At 53.4% G+C, this 12,447-nt stretch overlaps 1 protein-coding gene and 1 long non-coding RNA gene across 3 annotated transcripts in view; one reads left to right on the forward strand and one right to left on the reverse strand.

Moving 5' to 3' along the window:
* Positions 1–6,600: 6,600 nt before the first annotated feature.
* Positions 6,601–8,877, reverse strand: LOC132249090 (uncharacterized). The gene is made up of 2 exons (XR_009460485.1): positions 8,799–8,877; positions 6,601–6,907 (listed from the first exon to the last, which is right to left on the reverse strand). It is a non-coding gene; the product is annotated as an uncharacterized LOC132249090 (long non-coding RNA).
* Positions 8,878–11,078: 2,201 nt separating this feature from the next.
* The window catches only part of RAB12 (RAB12, member RAS oncogene family), a 38,722-nt gene continuing 37,353 nt past the window's right edge, over positions 11,079–12,447 (forward strand). The window contains exon 1 of one of the 2 annotated variants that reach the window (XM_059724236.1): positions 11,079–11,386. In XM_059724236.1, the coding sequence (XP_059580219.1) occupies positions 11,152–11,386 (235 nt within the window). In that variant the 5' untranslated portion in view covers positions 11,079–11,151. The remainder of the gene's footprint in view (positions 11,387–12,447) is intronic. The other variant, XM_006272266.4, reaches the window with a different exon arrangement.

The following is a 12,447-nucleotide window of genomic DNA, read 5'->3' on the forward strand; positions in this document are numbered from 1 at the left end:
CAGTTACAAAAAGGGGGTGGAACCGTTGGGGATGGCGCCTCCCAGGGGGCGGGGCCGTCGCCTGGATTCTCGCCTGTTCTTTCAAAGCTCCGCCCTTCTTTTCCGGGTCCTCCGGGCTACTCACTTTTTTCCCGGCGCCATTTTCTAGCGGCTGCTTAAGGGGTTCTGCTGCTGCTTCTTCTGCTGTGGCCTTGCCTACAGTTATTAACTGGCTGCTTAGATTTTCAATATCACGCGTTGCATTGACAAATGCGCAGAATAAAACATTCATCATTTTTCCTTTGTCCCATTTGGGGCCTGCCCATTTAGTCGCGGTGTGGCCCTCTGTCTCTAAATTTTTACGGAGCTGAGTGAACAGTTCGTGACTGCGTGACTGGAGTACCATGGTCGGGCAGTTAAACTTGTCGGGAGGTGTTCCTTCCCCGCCCTCTCGTACGTGGCGGATGCAGCGGGCAAACTCCTGGGCAGGGGTCGGGTCCGCTATGCTCACCGCTTTTACCCGATGTAGGGACAGGGTTCCCGCTTCGTCCCAGGGTCTATATACGACCCCTGTTCTGCCCACAACACAGCCCAGGGCCCTTACATTGAGCTTAGCGCTCCACTCTTTTCCCTCTCCCGTTTTGCCCCTCAGAGAGAAATGACTGGTAACTGCATTTGGTCCTGTTCCCCCGGCCTGATGGTAGGCAATGTGTGCCCATAGATCATCCAAATCGGACGTCAGGCGCTCCCCACTGCGACATGGGCAGTTTTTAACTAGTTCCAACTCCCTTGCGTCTTCCCTGTATCCCATCCTCGTTGCCATGTCGCCACCGAGAGCCATGGTGCGGGGTTCAGGGCCTTAGGAGCCCTAGTCGGCGGGCGGGTACTTGTGACGCTTGGAGTAGAATCAGGTACTGACGCATTTTGATTAAACAAAAAGGTTGTTTACTTACACTGCTCGTACAGTGCAGGCCAGAAGCTTGCTTCGATTACGGCTGTAAACAAACTTGGGTCAGGCAGAAATTACAGAGTTCATTTGGTCGGTCTGAAAATGTGTTCGGGGTGTTCGGGCCAGCAGTTGTCTTACGTCTCGGGTGGGGGTGTGCTAGGCCCCCTTGGGTCAGTGACGGTGAGTCCTTAGTAGTTGATCAGGCCGCTAAGTTCACTCTGAAACACGCGTGGAGTTTGCTAGGCTCCACAGTGTACTCAGAGTTCTCCACACGGTGTGTGTGGAGTTCTCCAACTTGGGCGGAAACTGCTTCAACCTCTTATACGGCTAGCAAGCCAATCGCTGGCCGCCAGATAGGAATAATTTAGAACAGTCCAATAGTGGGGTATGAATTTACATAAGATTGGCGGGAACTTTTCTAGGTCATTAATATATAGTCACTGGGCTCTGGAGTTTTCCACTCGTGACCTACTTACATGACCTACTTACAAAATGATTGTCAGACTGTGCCTTCTGTATCAAATTATGGAATCCTCCACTGTACTATAGGCAGACAAGGTTCCTTGGGTGAATTTGATATCTTTTATTAGACCAACCCAAATGGTTGGAGAATAGTTATTAAGCAAGCTTTCGGGTTCAAAAACCCTTCGTCAGGCTAAGGACGCTGCAGCAGTTGCTGCGTGCTCTTCCTGGATGGAATGACCACTGTACTATAGGCATATGAACAATGGGTTCTGACACCTGCCAGATGAGAGAAGCCAAGTGCTGCCACCTGGGACTGGCACTGGGAAGATTGGTGCTGCCACTGGTCCCAAGTGGCAGCACTCAGCTCCTGTCACCCGGCAAGCAGATTGGGGGTTTGCACCCCTAGGAGGACTCAGGCACAGCCCCCTCAGCCCTCCCAGGGGTGTCAGCAGGCCACCGATCTACCTGCCAGCTGACAGGTGATGGGTGCTGCTGCCTGGGGCCAGCAGCACCAGGCCAGGGCAGATCAGCTAGTGTAGGGACCTGCCACCCCAATCCTTGGCTCAGGTCCCAGAGGCTTGCACTGGGCTTGGGTCCCGGCACTCTGTCCCCCTACACTGAACACCCAAGCCCAGTGCAGGCAGGGGGCAGAGTGCAGGCCTGTGGCTGCGCCCTGCCCCCACACCGGGCTGCAAGCCACTGGGACCCCCCGCTGGTGCTGCAGGAACCAGGCAGGGGGACAGGCATGCCAGTCCAGGGCGGGGAGGGTCCTCTCACCAGCTGATCTGCCCCAGCCCCATACTGGAGCTGACTGGAGGAGGGTGCAGGCCCAGGGCAGATCAGCTGGTGTGAGGACCCTCCTCGGGATTGGGGCGGCGGGTCCCTGCACCAGCTGATCTGCCCCAGCCCTGTACTGGAGCCAGCTGGAGGAGGTTTCATGGTTAGGTTTGTCATTTTAATTTACTTTTCTATTTTTACATGTCTACATATTATTGTAGCATTTAGTGAACTTACTTAATAATTCTCATTTATAAAAATAAAATCTTCTGTTTTGAGAGATTGTTGGTAATAATGGAGCAGAAAAGAATAATCATTCCAGATTTATAAAGGGCCCATCATTTATCATTGAGGAAAAGTAATATGAATACAAGCCTGTAATTAGGTGCTGCACTTTTATATTCAGAGCCTCAGTTTCAATAATAATTATCAATATTGCCTGTCAAAACTTAGGGCAGCTCTGCACATATTTCTGTTTAAAAATAAGAATTCTAAATAGATATTTAGAATTGCGAAGTGAACCTCAAAGATTTTTTAAAATGTGAAAAGCAAATGAATTAGTGTAAGGAAGAAAACTCTATAAATAAGCCTTACATTGTTTAGCATAATGTTCATCAAAGACTGTTTGAGCATTAGTTTTAATTTTCTTCCCAGTTTGCCTGAAAATCCATTTGTTTTCAGGATTTTTTTTCTTCTGATTGCTGAATTTGCATCCCAATAGCAAATATGTCATCTCTGACTCTATCTGAAGTGTTGCTAGAACCAGTATTCCAGCAAATATGCTTACATCAACAAAAATGCCTTTTACATTATTTAGTGCTTTCCTGTTGCAGGACTCAGATACAGAAACAAGAAGACCTTTGGGAATAATCTGATCTCAATTATACCAATACAAGTCCAGGCTCACTCTGCTGATATCAATAGAAAGAATCTCCTTGTGGTCCCCACAGCTATCACAAAAAAATCATGATGCAGGGGGCTGTGGGAGAAACCATGGGATCTGCATTTAAAACTAGCATTCATCTAACTGAGAGAGCAAGATTAACTTTATGGAGGGAGAAAGAATTTCATTCAATCTCTTAAACATGTATCAAATCTTTTTAAACCACTTTTTTCCAGTATTATAAGTGTTTTGTTGCATTTAAAATACATGTTGCCTTGGAGAAGCATCAAAATAAAACATCTCTACTAGATCTGGGTCTGATGAGATGCTAATTTCAAGTAATCCAGTTTTAATGAAGCAGTGGCAAATAATGCCTGCATGGGAAAAACAGAATTCATCAAAATACCCCTTTATGGCGCGTCCACACATGCAAGCATGTGCACTTGCAGCAGTTCAAATAGAAGCAGTGCAAATTTGAGCCGGGGCTTTTTGCCTCAGTGCACGTGCTCTGACATGCACTTTGTTGTGGAGCAAATTCTGCCACTTGGGGCAAAATAACCCTGACTGGCTCCTCCTGGATCTGCAGCCAGGGGGAGCTAGAGCCTGGGGACAGCACCTGTGCTGTCCCCAGCAGTATAAAAAGCTGCCCTGTCCTGGACCCATCCATACAAAAAGCTGCCCTGGCAAGCAGCTCAGAGCTACTCGCTCTCAGGAGCTTCTGGGGCCCAGCCAATTGGTACCTGGGGATACTACCCCTTGTGCCAGCTGGACTGCTGCAGCAGCATCCCAAATCCATTTTTAAAAATACCCCAAAATCCATGTTCTTCCACAGTTAAAACAAAAAACCACTCTACACACACACACACACACACACATATATCTAGAGACAGACAGACAGACAGAGAGACAGTGATCAGTTGAGTAATGCTTTATTGGTATATTTACAATGTTAAAGCAATTTGGAAGCCTACCTGTGTCTCTATCATCATGAAAAAATAAATTCTAAATATCTGTATGTGTTGATGTGTACTTTTTGTTTTCTTCACACATGATGGGTGTGTGATGGGGGGATGTGGTGTTTGCAGGAATGGGGTGAGAAGGTGTGTGGGGGAAGGTGGGTGGGTATGAGTTATTCTGTGGGAGGTGTGGGGCAATTGCTGGGGGGACTGTGGGTGTGGGGGACCTTGTGGGGGGCTGCTCAGGAGAGGTGGGTCCCCTGGCCCCCACAGGGTGCAGGCCCCCTCAGCATATGGAATGACCACCCCCCGCCCAGGGTCCCAGCTCACCCCTGGAGGGCCACAGCCCCTACCCCCCACAGGGCCTCAGCCCCCCTGGCCAGGTTCCCAGGCACCCTGGAGGTCCCCCTGCCAGGGTCCCAGCTCTACCCTGGAGGGCCCCAGCCCCCCTGCTCTGGGCTCGTAATTGACCTTTCACAGCAGCAGTGGGGGACCGTGTGCCGAGCCCAGCCAGGTCCTGCCAGCCCTGGGGCTCATCCTGCCACCCAGCTGGGCCAGTCTCATGGTGGCAGGACCCCACGTGGCACATGGGGACTGTGTGCTGGGCCCATCTGGGTCCTGGGGCCCCTCTGCCACCCAGCTGGGCTGGGCCCATGGCAGCAAGACCCGGTGCCGGTGCCGATGCTGGTGCCAGGCCCAGTCAGGTCCTGGGGCCCCTCTGCCACCTGGCCAGGCCGGGCCCATGGCAACAAGACCCGGCGTGGCATGCGGTCCCTGTGTGCCAGGCCCAGCCGGGTCCTGTCACCCTTGGGGCTGCTCTGCCACCTGGCCGGGCCCATCCTATAGGAGCAGAACCCAGATTGGCTCCGTGCAGTCCCCGCATGCCGGGCCAGGCAACATGAGCAGCCCGGAGAACCCGTAGAGCCAAGCCGGGTCCTGTTGGTCCTGGGCTGCTCACGCTGCCCTATAGCTGCAGGACCTGGCCTGTCACACGGGGACCATGTGGAGCCGACCTGGGTCTTGCCAGCCCTGGGACTGCTCATGCCGCATAGCTGCCTGGAGGCACAAGCAGCCCCAAAGCCAGCAAGACCCGGCTCAGCTCCACGTGGTCCCCACGTACCAGGCTGGGCCAGGCAGCACAAGCAGCCCAGGGCTGGCAGGACCTGGCTTGGTTCCGCGTGGTCTCCGCATGCCGGGCTGGGTCCTGCCGCTATAGAAAGGGCCTGGCCAGGCAGCAGGACCTGATGCAGCACGCGGGGACCGTGTGCCATGCCGGGTCCTGCCATCATGGGCTGGGCTGGGCTGGGCCAGGCCCTAGGGCTGGCTCCCACCTCTGCCCCGCTGTACCTGCAGGGGGGTGAGGACCTGGCCTAGCCCCATGTGGCTCTCTAGTCCGGCTTTGCACCAGAGTGGGTGACGCGGCTCCGGGAGGCACGGCTCCTGTGCGTGCCTCCTGGAGCTGTGCTACCTGCTCCAGTGCAAAGCCAGACTAGTGAGCTGCAGGGATCTGGGCCAGGTCATCACCCCCCCCAGCCCCAAGGACATACCCCCACCACTACCCAACCCCCTCCCCATATCCCTCTGCAACCCCTCCCCCCACTTACCTTGGACAGCACCAGGGGCCGGGGGCAGCAGGAGCACCAAAGAGACGCTCTGGCTGAAACCAGAGCATCTCTTTTGGAGGACTGACTCCCTGCTGGCTCTGGGCACGGTCTTGAAGCATGCCTTGCTCCACTCTATTGCAGAGTGGGTTGTTTCGACCCCTGGATATCCAGGGGTCTAATTTTCTCCCTGCCCTGCATTTTTTCATTCCTGTATGTGCCTCTTGCCCTCCTTCAAAGGGGTTTGAGGCGGGGCAAGAGGCACGTGCACGCTCATCTGGATGCGCCCTAAGAGTTTTTTATTGTTTCTATCAGTGGGGAGATGGGGAGCAGTTTGCCTCCCACAAAAGAAACCAAAGCTCAGATTTGTCAGGGGTATGATGTTGTTTGTATCTCTGGGTGCCCTGCTGCAACTTGCAGGTTGTCTCCAATGGAATCAGCATGCCAGGACCTATTCTTGGGGATTCCTCATCAAGGCATTCTCCAGCAGAGAGGCATTCAGTTTGTGTTGAGGACAAAAAGGGTAGTGTCCTCACATGTATGTGTGAATTTCCCTCCTCCCTGCTCCACTTCCCCCTGCCTTAACCTTGTGCCATCTGTTCCCCATCAGCCCACCTATGCCTCATGCATGGTTCCCTACACATGTGGAGGTGCCTCCATAATTCCAGGGAAGAGGAGGAATGGGATGCCTGCTGCTTTTTCCTGCACTCTTTGTAAGGAGAATGTAATAAATGTGTTCAAGGTCCATTCTGCATGTGGATCTAGATGGCATGTTCTATCTGGGAGTAATTACTGTGGTCAGAATATGATCCACTAACTCTCACACCAACAGAAAAGCCCTCCCCTGCATTTAATGTATTGCTTTTGCAAAATGTTTAACATACAGCCAAGCGGCCATATCATGCCAGCAATTTTTACACAAATTCCCCACTAAAATCAATCAGGAGTTTTGCATAAAAGTCAGTAGCACAATAAAAATAGGCAGGGCTGTTTATAGTAGAAAAACATTTTAATTTTTTGTTGTTTTCTTTCTTGATTTATTCATACTTAATCTGACATGTTAAATTGGATGATAAATGTTCTATATATGTGTGGAATTTGTCAACACAGACAATATAGACACAATAATGTTAGTATTGAATTCACAGGGAAAGAATAGATATTAAAAAACAAAAATGGTGTCTTGAAATTGTCCAAGATTATGACTTCATCAAATCTGGATATGGTAGCTATTGACGTTCCTGGCTCAGGAAACTAGTTCATTCAGTTAATGATACAAGAAGCCAAATATTCAAGTCTGGAAAGAAACAAATTAAAATGTTGTTCTAATGCTCGGAATAAATACTGGTTATAAAACAGTTTCAAATTTACAAAGGAACAATATTTAATAATCACAAAAGAAGCAGGATCCAGTGTTGAAATCTATAGTACTAATGAAGTTTATAGAACAGAGCATGTACTTGTGAGCATGTTGCACACAAAGGACAGAGAAAGCAGTAATTGTAACAGGAAAGCAGTCTTTCCTTTGCTCTACTCTGAAATATATAGTATTAATGAAGTTTCTGAACAGATTAAAAAAGACACTGTCTTGTCCAGCAAGAAAATATAGCTTAATGTCTGAAGTGTTCGTGTGTGTGTGTGTGTATTATGATGTATTCAATGCAGAAATGTAATAGAGTAGCCACTGCCATCCTGGCCCCTGCTGGTTACCACCCAGGGTGTAGACACCTCTGATGCAATATATGTGTTCTGAGGTAATACATAGGATAGAAACAGAAGAAATCTAGTTCATGGCACCCAAAGATTATATTGCAGAAAACTGTCTATTAATTTAATTTGCATATGATAGGCACACAATGCCAGTTCTGAAAGCACTCAGACCCATAAAAGTAGTATGTGAGGAAGACCCTTCTCTGGCACACAGTATCCCATGTCTACTGCAGGGGGAGGGGGCAGAAGGGGTAAGCATAGCCAAGACACTTTGTAGCACTACAAATGACTGCCCCGCCCCCTGGTCACCATCTTGGGACCAATGTCCCAATGTCTTGGGATCAATGTCCCAGGGCCAGCACCGGTGTGGCCCAAAGCAGGGCACAGGCTGGCAGGGGTCTGTGGAGCTGGGCTGGGCTGCACCAGCAGGGAGAGGGGGGAGCTGGCCCGGCTCCTTAGAGCCCCTGCCAGCTGGGACCCCGTGCTCCTGCCACCCTGCTCTGGGCCCTGCCAGCACTGGCCCTGGGGCACCGGTGCAGGCCTGGTGCTCCTGCTGGCTCCCTGCCCACTCACTCCCAGTGCCCCCCAACCCCGCGGTACAGGCAGGGGGCAGTGCACAGCCCCGACCCCCTGCTTGCCAGCAGGGAAGAAGTTGGTGCTGAGCACAGCAAAAAGCCCCATGGCTGGCTCTCCCTGCTGCAGGCACTCGCAGCCCATGCAGGGCTGTCTGGAGCAGGCACAGGCAGCCCCATGTGGGTTGCAAGCAGCTACAGCACAGGGTGCTGGTCATGGGGCAAGCAAGGGTCCACTTTTCCCCGCACTCAGCACCAGCTTGTAACCCGGCCCTGCTGCCAGCCTGGGCTCCAAGCTGGCTCCGGGCTTGCCCGTCGGCGGCAGCAGCTGTGCCCCCCCCCACCACATTGCCATACCAACACTGCCCTCCCGGAGCTTGCGTGCTGGGCAACCCAGAGGCAACAGTGGCAAACACTGCCTGGCATGGCAAGCAGGGGGGCCACAGCTGCTGTCGCCATGCACAGCCCCGATGGGTGAGCCTGGAGCCAGCGTGGGGCCCAGTCTGGCAGCGGGGACAGGTTACAAGGTGGTGCTGAGCACGGGGGCTGTCTGCTCCAGACAGCCCCGCACAGACTGTAAGCGGCTGCAGCATGGGGTGCCGGCACATGGCCGGGGGGGGGCTGCTTTCCTCCGCGCCAGGAAGGAGCCCTGGGAAAAGTGGCCCCTGCCGCATGGCTGGTGCTCCCTGCTGCAGCTGCTCGCAGCCTGCAGGGCTGTCCAGAGCAGTCACAGGCAGCCCCATGCGGGCTGCGAGTGGCTGCAGCGTGGGGCACCAGCCATGGGGCAGGTGAGGGGCTGCTTTCCCCCACCTAGGCTCAGCCACTTTTCCCCCACCGGGCCACTTTTCCCTGGGCTCTTTCCCTGTCCAGGGTCCTCCCCTGCCCTCCCCCCACCTTCGTCCTTACCTGTGTTCTGGCACGGGGCAGCCACGTGCTCCCAGGCCAGAAGCCCTGGCTGGGGCTTCTGGCTGGGCAGGCAGGGCGGAGCAGGCCCTGCTGTTGTGGGAGCACGCCGGGGCTTCCCCTGGGTCCTACTGCCCTTAGTTCCTATCATTTTTGACAGGAACCAAGGGCAGATGAAAATTAATTTTCTAAATTTTTTAGGGGCCCCGTGGGCCGGATAGAATGGCCTCGCAGGCTGGATCTGGCCTGCGGGCTGTATTTTGCCCACCCCTGGCATAGGCAAAGCTGGCCTCCAGGCCATTGATTGCTGACTGATTGACTGGCTCTGTGGATGTGGGGAGACCAGTGGATGTGGTGTACCTTGATTTTAGCAAGGCTTTTGATATGGTCTCCCACAACATCCTTGCAGGCAAGCTAAGGAAGTATGGGTGGATGAATGGACTGCAGGGTGGATAGAAAATTGGCTGGAGCATCAGGATCAGAGAGTAGTAATCAATGGCTCAATGTCCAGTTGGCAGCCAATATCAAGTGGAATACCCCAGGAGTCAGTCCTGAGGCCAGTTTTGTTCACTGTCTCTATCAGTAAGCTGGAAGATGGCACCCTTAGCAAGTTCGCAGATGACACCAAGCTGGTGGGAGTAGTAGATACGTTGGAGGGTAGGGCTAGGATTCAGAGTGACCTAGACAGATTGGAGGATTGGGCCAAAAGAAACCTCATGAGGTTCAAAAAGGACAAGTGCAAAGTCCTGCACTTAGGACAGAACAATCACATGCACCAGTACAGGCTTGGGGCTGACTGGCTGGGCAATACGGCTGTGCGAAGCTTCAGTCCCTGATTTGATTCAGCAGAGATTCGGCCTGATTTGGTGGACAAATCTCTGAATCTGAATAGAATCAGAGGACCCTTTAATCTCTCCGAATTGAATCAGAATCCTCTGAATTGATTCGGAGAGTTTCAGAGATTTTAAATGTTTTAGTGTATAATAAAACAGTAAATAAAGTAAAAACTGAAATAAACAAACAGCTGTGATCTATTTCATACTTACAGAGGGCCCAGAGAGTTCCTTATGTTGAAAAGAGGAACCATCTATTAGTCATAAAACAAAACTTAATCATCTTTTAGGATTTCCAGTGACCGTTTTGGCACCCAGTGAATCTGCCAATCAAAGCCATTCTGAACCTTTTGGATAGGGTGGGGCATAAATCTAAAAATAAACAAAACAAAACCAAATGCCAATAAAAACATTATTCCTTCATCTCCTCCTTTGGTGTTTGGTTGTATCTACAAAATAATTTAAATGATAAATTTAATAGTGTGGCTATAGTTACATTGATATACTTTATAACATCAATGACCTGGACGATGGGATGGAGTGCACCCTCAGGAAGTTTGCAAATGACACCAAGCTGGGGGGAGTAGTAGATATGGTGGAGGGTAGGGCTAGGATTCAGGGAGACCTCAACAAATTGGAGGATTGGACCAAAAGAAATCTCATGAGGTTCAGTAAGGACAAGTGCAAAGTGCTGCACTTTGGACAAATCAATCCCATGCACCAGTACAGGCTGGGGACCGATGGCTAAACAGCAGCTCTGCAGAAAAGCTAACTCCAAGGCTCTCGCAGGGACTCCTGCCTGCATTTGGGCCGGGCTGCACCCTCCACTACTACACGGTGCCATTTTAAATCCATTTCAGATTGGGTATCAGACCAGTGCAGTGACTACAGTCGATCTTAGCCCACACGAGGCCAAACCAACTTTTGGGTTTGCTATCAGCACTTTCTTATGACTGCTTGCCTCGAAGGAAGGAAATGCTTCAACTTTGACCCCATTCTCAGGCATCATCTCCAAACCAAGAGTTCTGGAGTTGGGCATTTCTCAGACCAAATCCATCCCTCACACATTTCTTTGTCATTTTTCTGTGTCCAAATCCTTCCCTCACGCTTTTATTTGCGGAATCTTTCTGCGCACACTAGTATTTCAGAGAACAGGGTCGGTTTTGAGCGTCCGATGCAATGATTTGATATGGAAGACCGCGAGCCCTGGCTTGAACAAGGCAGGCTATGCCTGCCCGCGCTGCCTGGGGCGCCGAGCGAAGCCTGGCCGGGCTGCTCCTGGGCCTGTATGTAAGCAGGGCTGAGCGGGGCTGTCCTGGCCCTGCCCGGCCCGCGGGGTGCAGCGCCCCTCCCCCGCTGTGTCCGCCACGTCACAGGCGTCCTCCGGCGCGGGCGCGGGCTGCCTCCGGCGCGGCAGGGGGCGCTGTGGGGCCGGCGGCGGCGGAGCAGCCGTTCCGGTCGGGCCGGGCCGGGCCGGGCAGTGCGTGAGGCCGGGGCTGGGGCCGCAGGAGCCGCATGAGGGGATGGAGCCAGGCGGCGGGCTGCAGCGCAGGGCGGGCGCGGGGGGACCCGAGGCGGGCTCGGCTGGGGGGTCCCCGGCGCTGTCGGGGCCGCAGTCCCGGCGCAGGAAGCAGCCGCCCCGCCCGGCGGACTTCAAGCTGCAGGTCATCATCATCGGCTCGCGCGGCGTAGGCAAGACCAGCCTCATGGAGCGCTTCACCGACGACACCTTCTGCGAGGCCTGCAAGTCCACCGTGGGTACGAGCCGCGCCGGGCGCCGGGGGCTTCGTGCGTCCTGGGAGCGCCGCTGCTCTCGGGACCCTGCGGCTCCCACGGGGGGGGCTGAGAGATGCCCCCCCTCCCCGCCCCCTTTGCTCCCTTGTCCCTGCGAGGGCAGGAGGGCGCCCCTCAGCCCTGGTCGTGAGGCCGCTGCCCTGCAGCCTGGCGGGGGTGGGCAGGGGCCAGCCCCGTGGCCGCGCACCCGGGGCTTGGAAATTCTCCGTGGTCCACTCAGCAGCGCCCTAGGACACTGGCAACAGCTCCCACCTGCGGTTTATGCGGGTGGCTCCTTCCCCTGGGAGCAGGGCAGGGGGTGCTCCCCACTCGTCCCACAAGCAGGTGGGTTGCAGGTGCCGTCTCGTCCTCCTGGTCCTAGCTGTGGGGTCCGGGAGGGAGGTGTTGTCCTACCCCCAGAGGTGCCACCATCCGGCAGTAGTGGAGAGATAGATGCCTTTGGCTTGGGGAGACCAGTGGTCCTCAACCTTTTGTAATGCATTTGTAAGCATCAATGGCCAGTCTCGACCCAGTGCCCCTCACTCCCAGCCCTCTGCCCCCAGCCCCACGGTGTGTGGGGCAGGGAGGGTCCCAAGCAGCCCCTTGGAGACTGGAGCTCTGCCAGCCTGCAAGGGAAAAGCCACCGTTTCCCAAATTTTTCTCCTTTTAAAAAAGTAAAGTTTGTTGATCCGTTTTTAAAGGTTGTTCGTGACTTTCATGTGTTCTTGCAACCTACGCATTGGGAAATGCTACTGTAGACCATGATCCTGCGTGTAGTGGAAGTGGCATCTGCGCTCTTCGGTGCTTTGTTCGTGTCCGCGTGGCAGGTGTTTGCAAATGCAAACTTGCTTCCCAGTGCTTTGGGCCTGCCTGGTGTTTTCAGGGTTGGAGTATCAAGAAAAGCCTGCGTGGCCCTTCAAGCTCGTGACGGACATCTTGGGGGAAAATGATCTGTGGAGGGGGAGATGGAGTGGTGCTTTGAAGGCCAGTTAGTTGTCATTTTGCTGCTAGGTAAGGAAAACACTAATTTCAGGGATTCAGCTCCT

The sequence above is a fragment of the Alligator mississippiensis genome, chromosome 3 (genome assembly GCF_030867095.1).
Source record: "Alligator mississippiensis isolate rAllMis1 chromosome 3, rAllMis1, whole genome shotgun sequence".
Lineage (NCBI taxonomy): Eukaryota > Metazoa > Chordata > Crocodylia > Alligatoridae > Alligator > Alligator mississippiensis.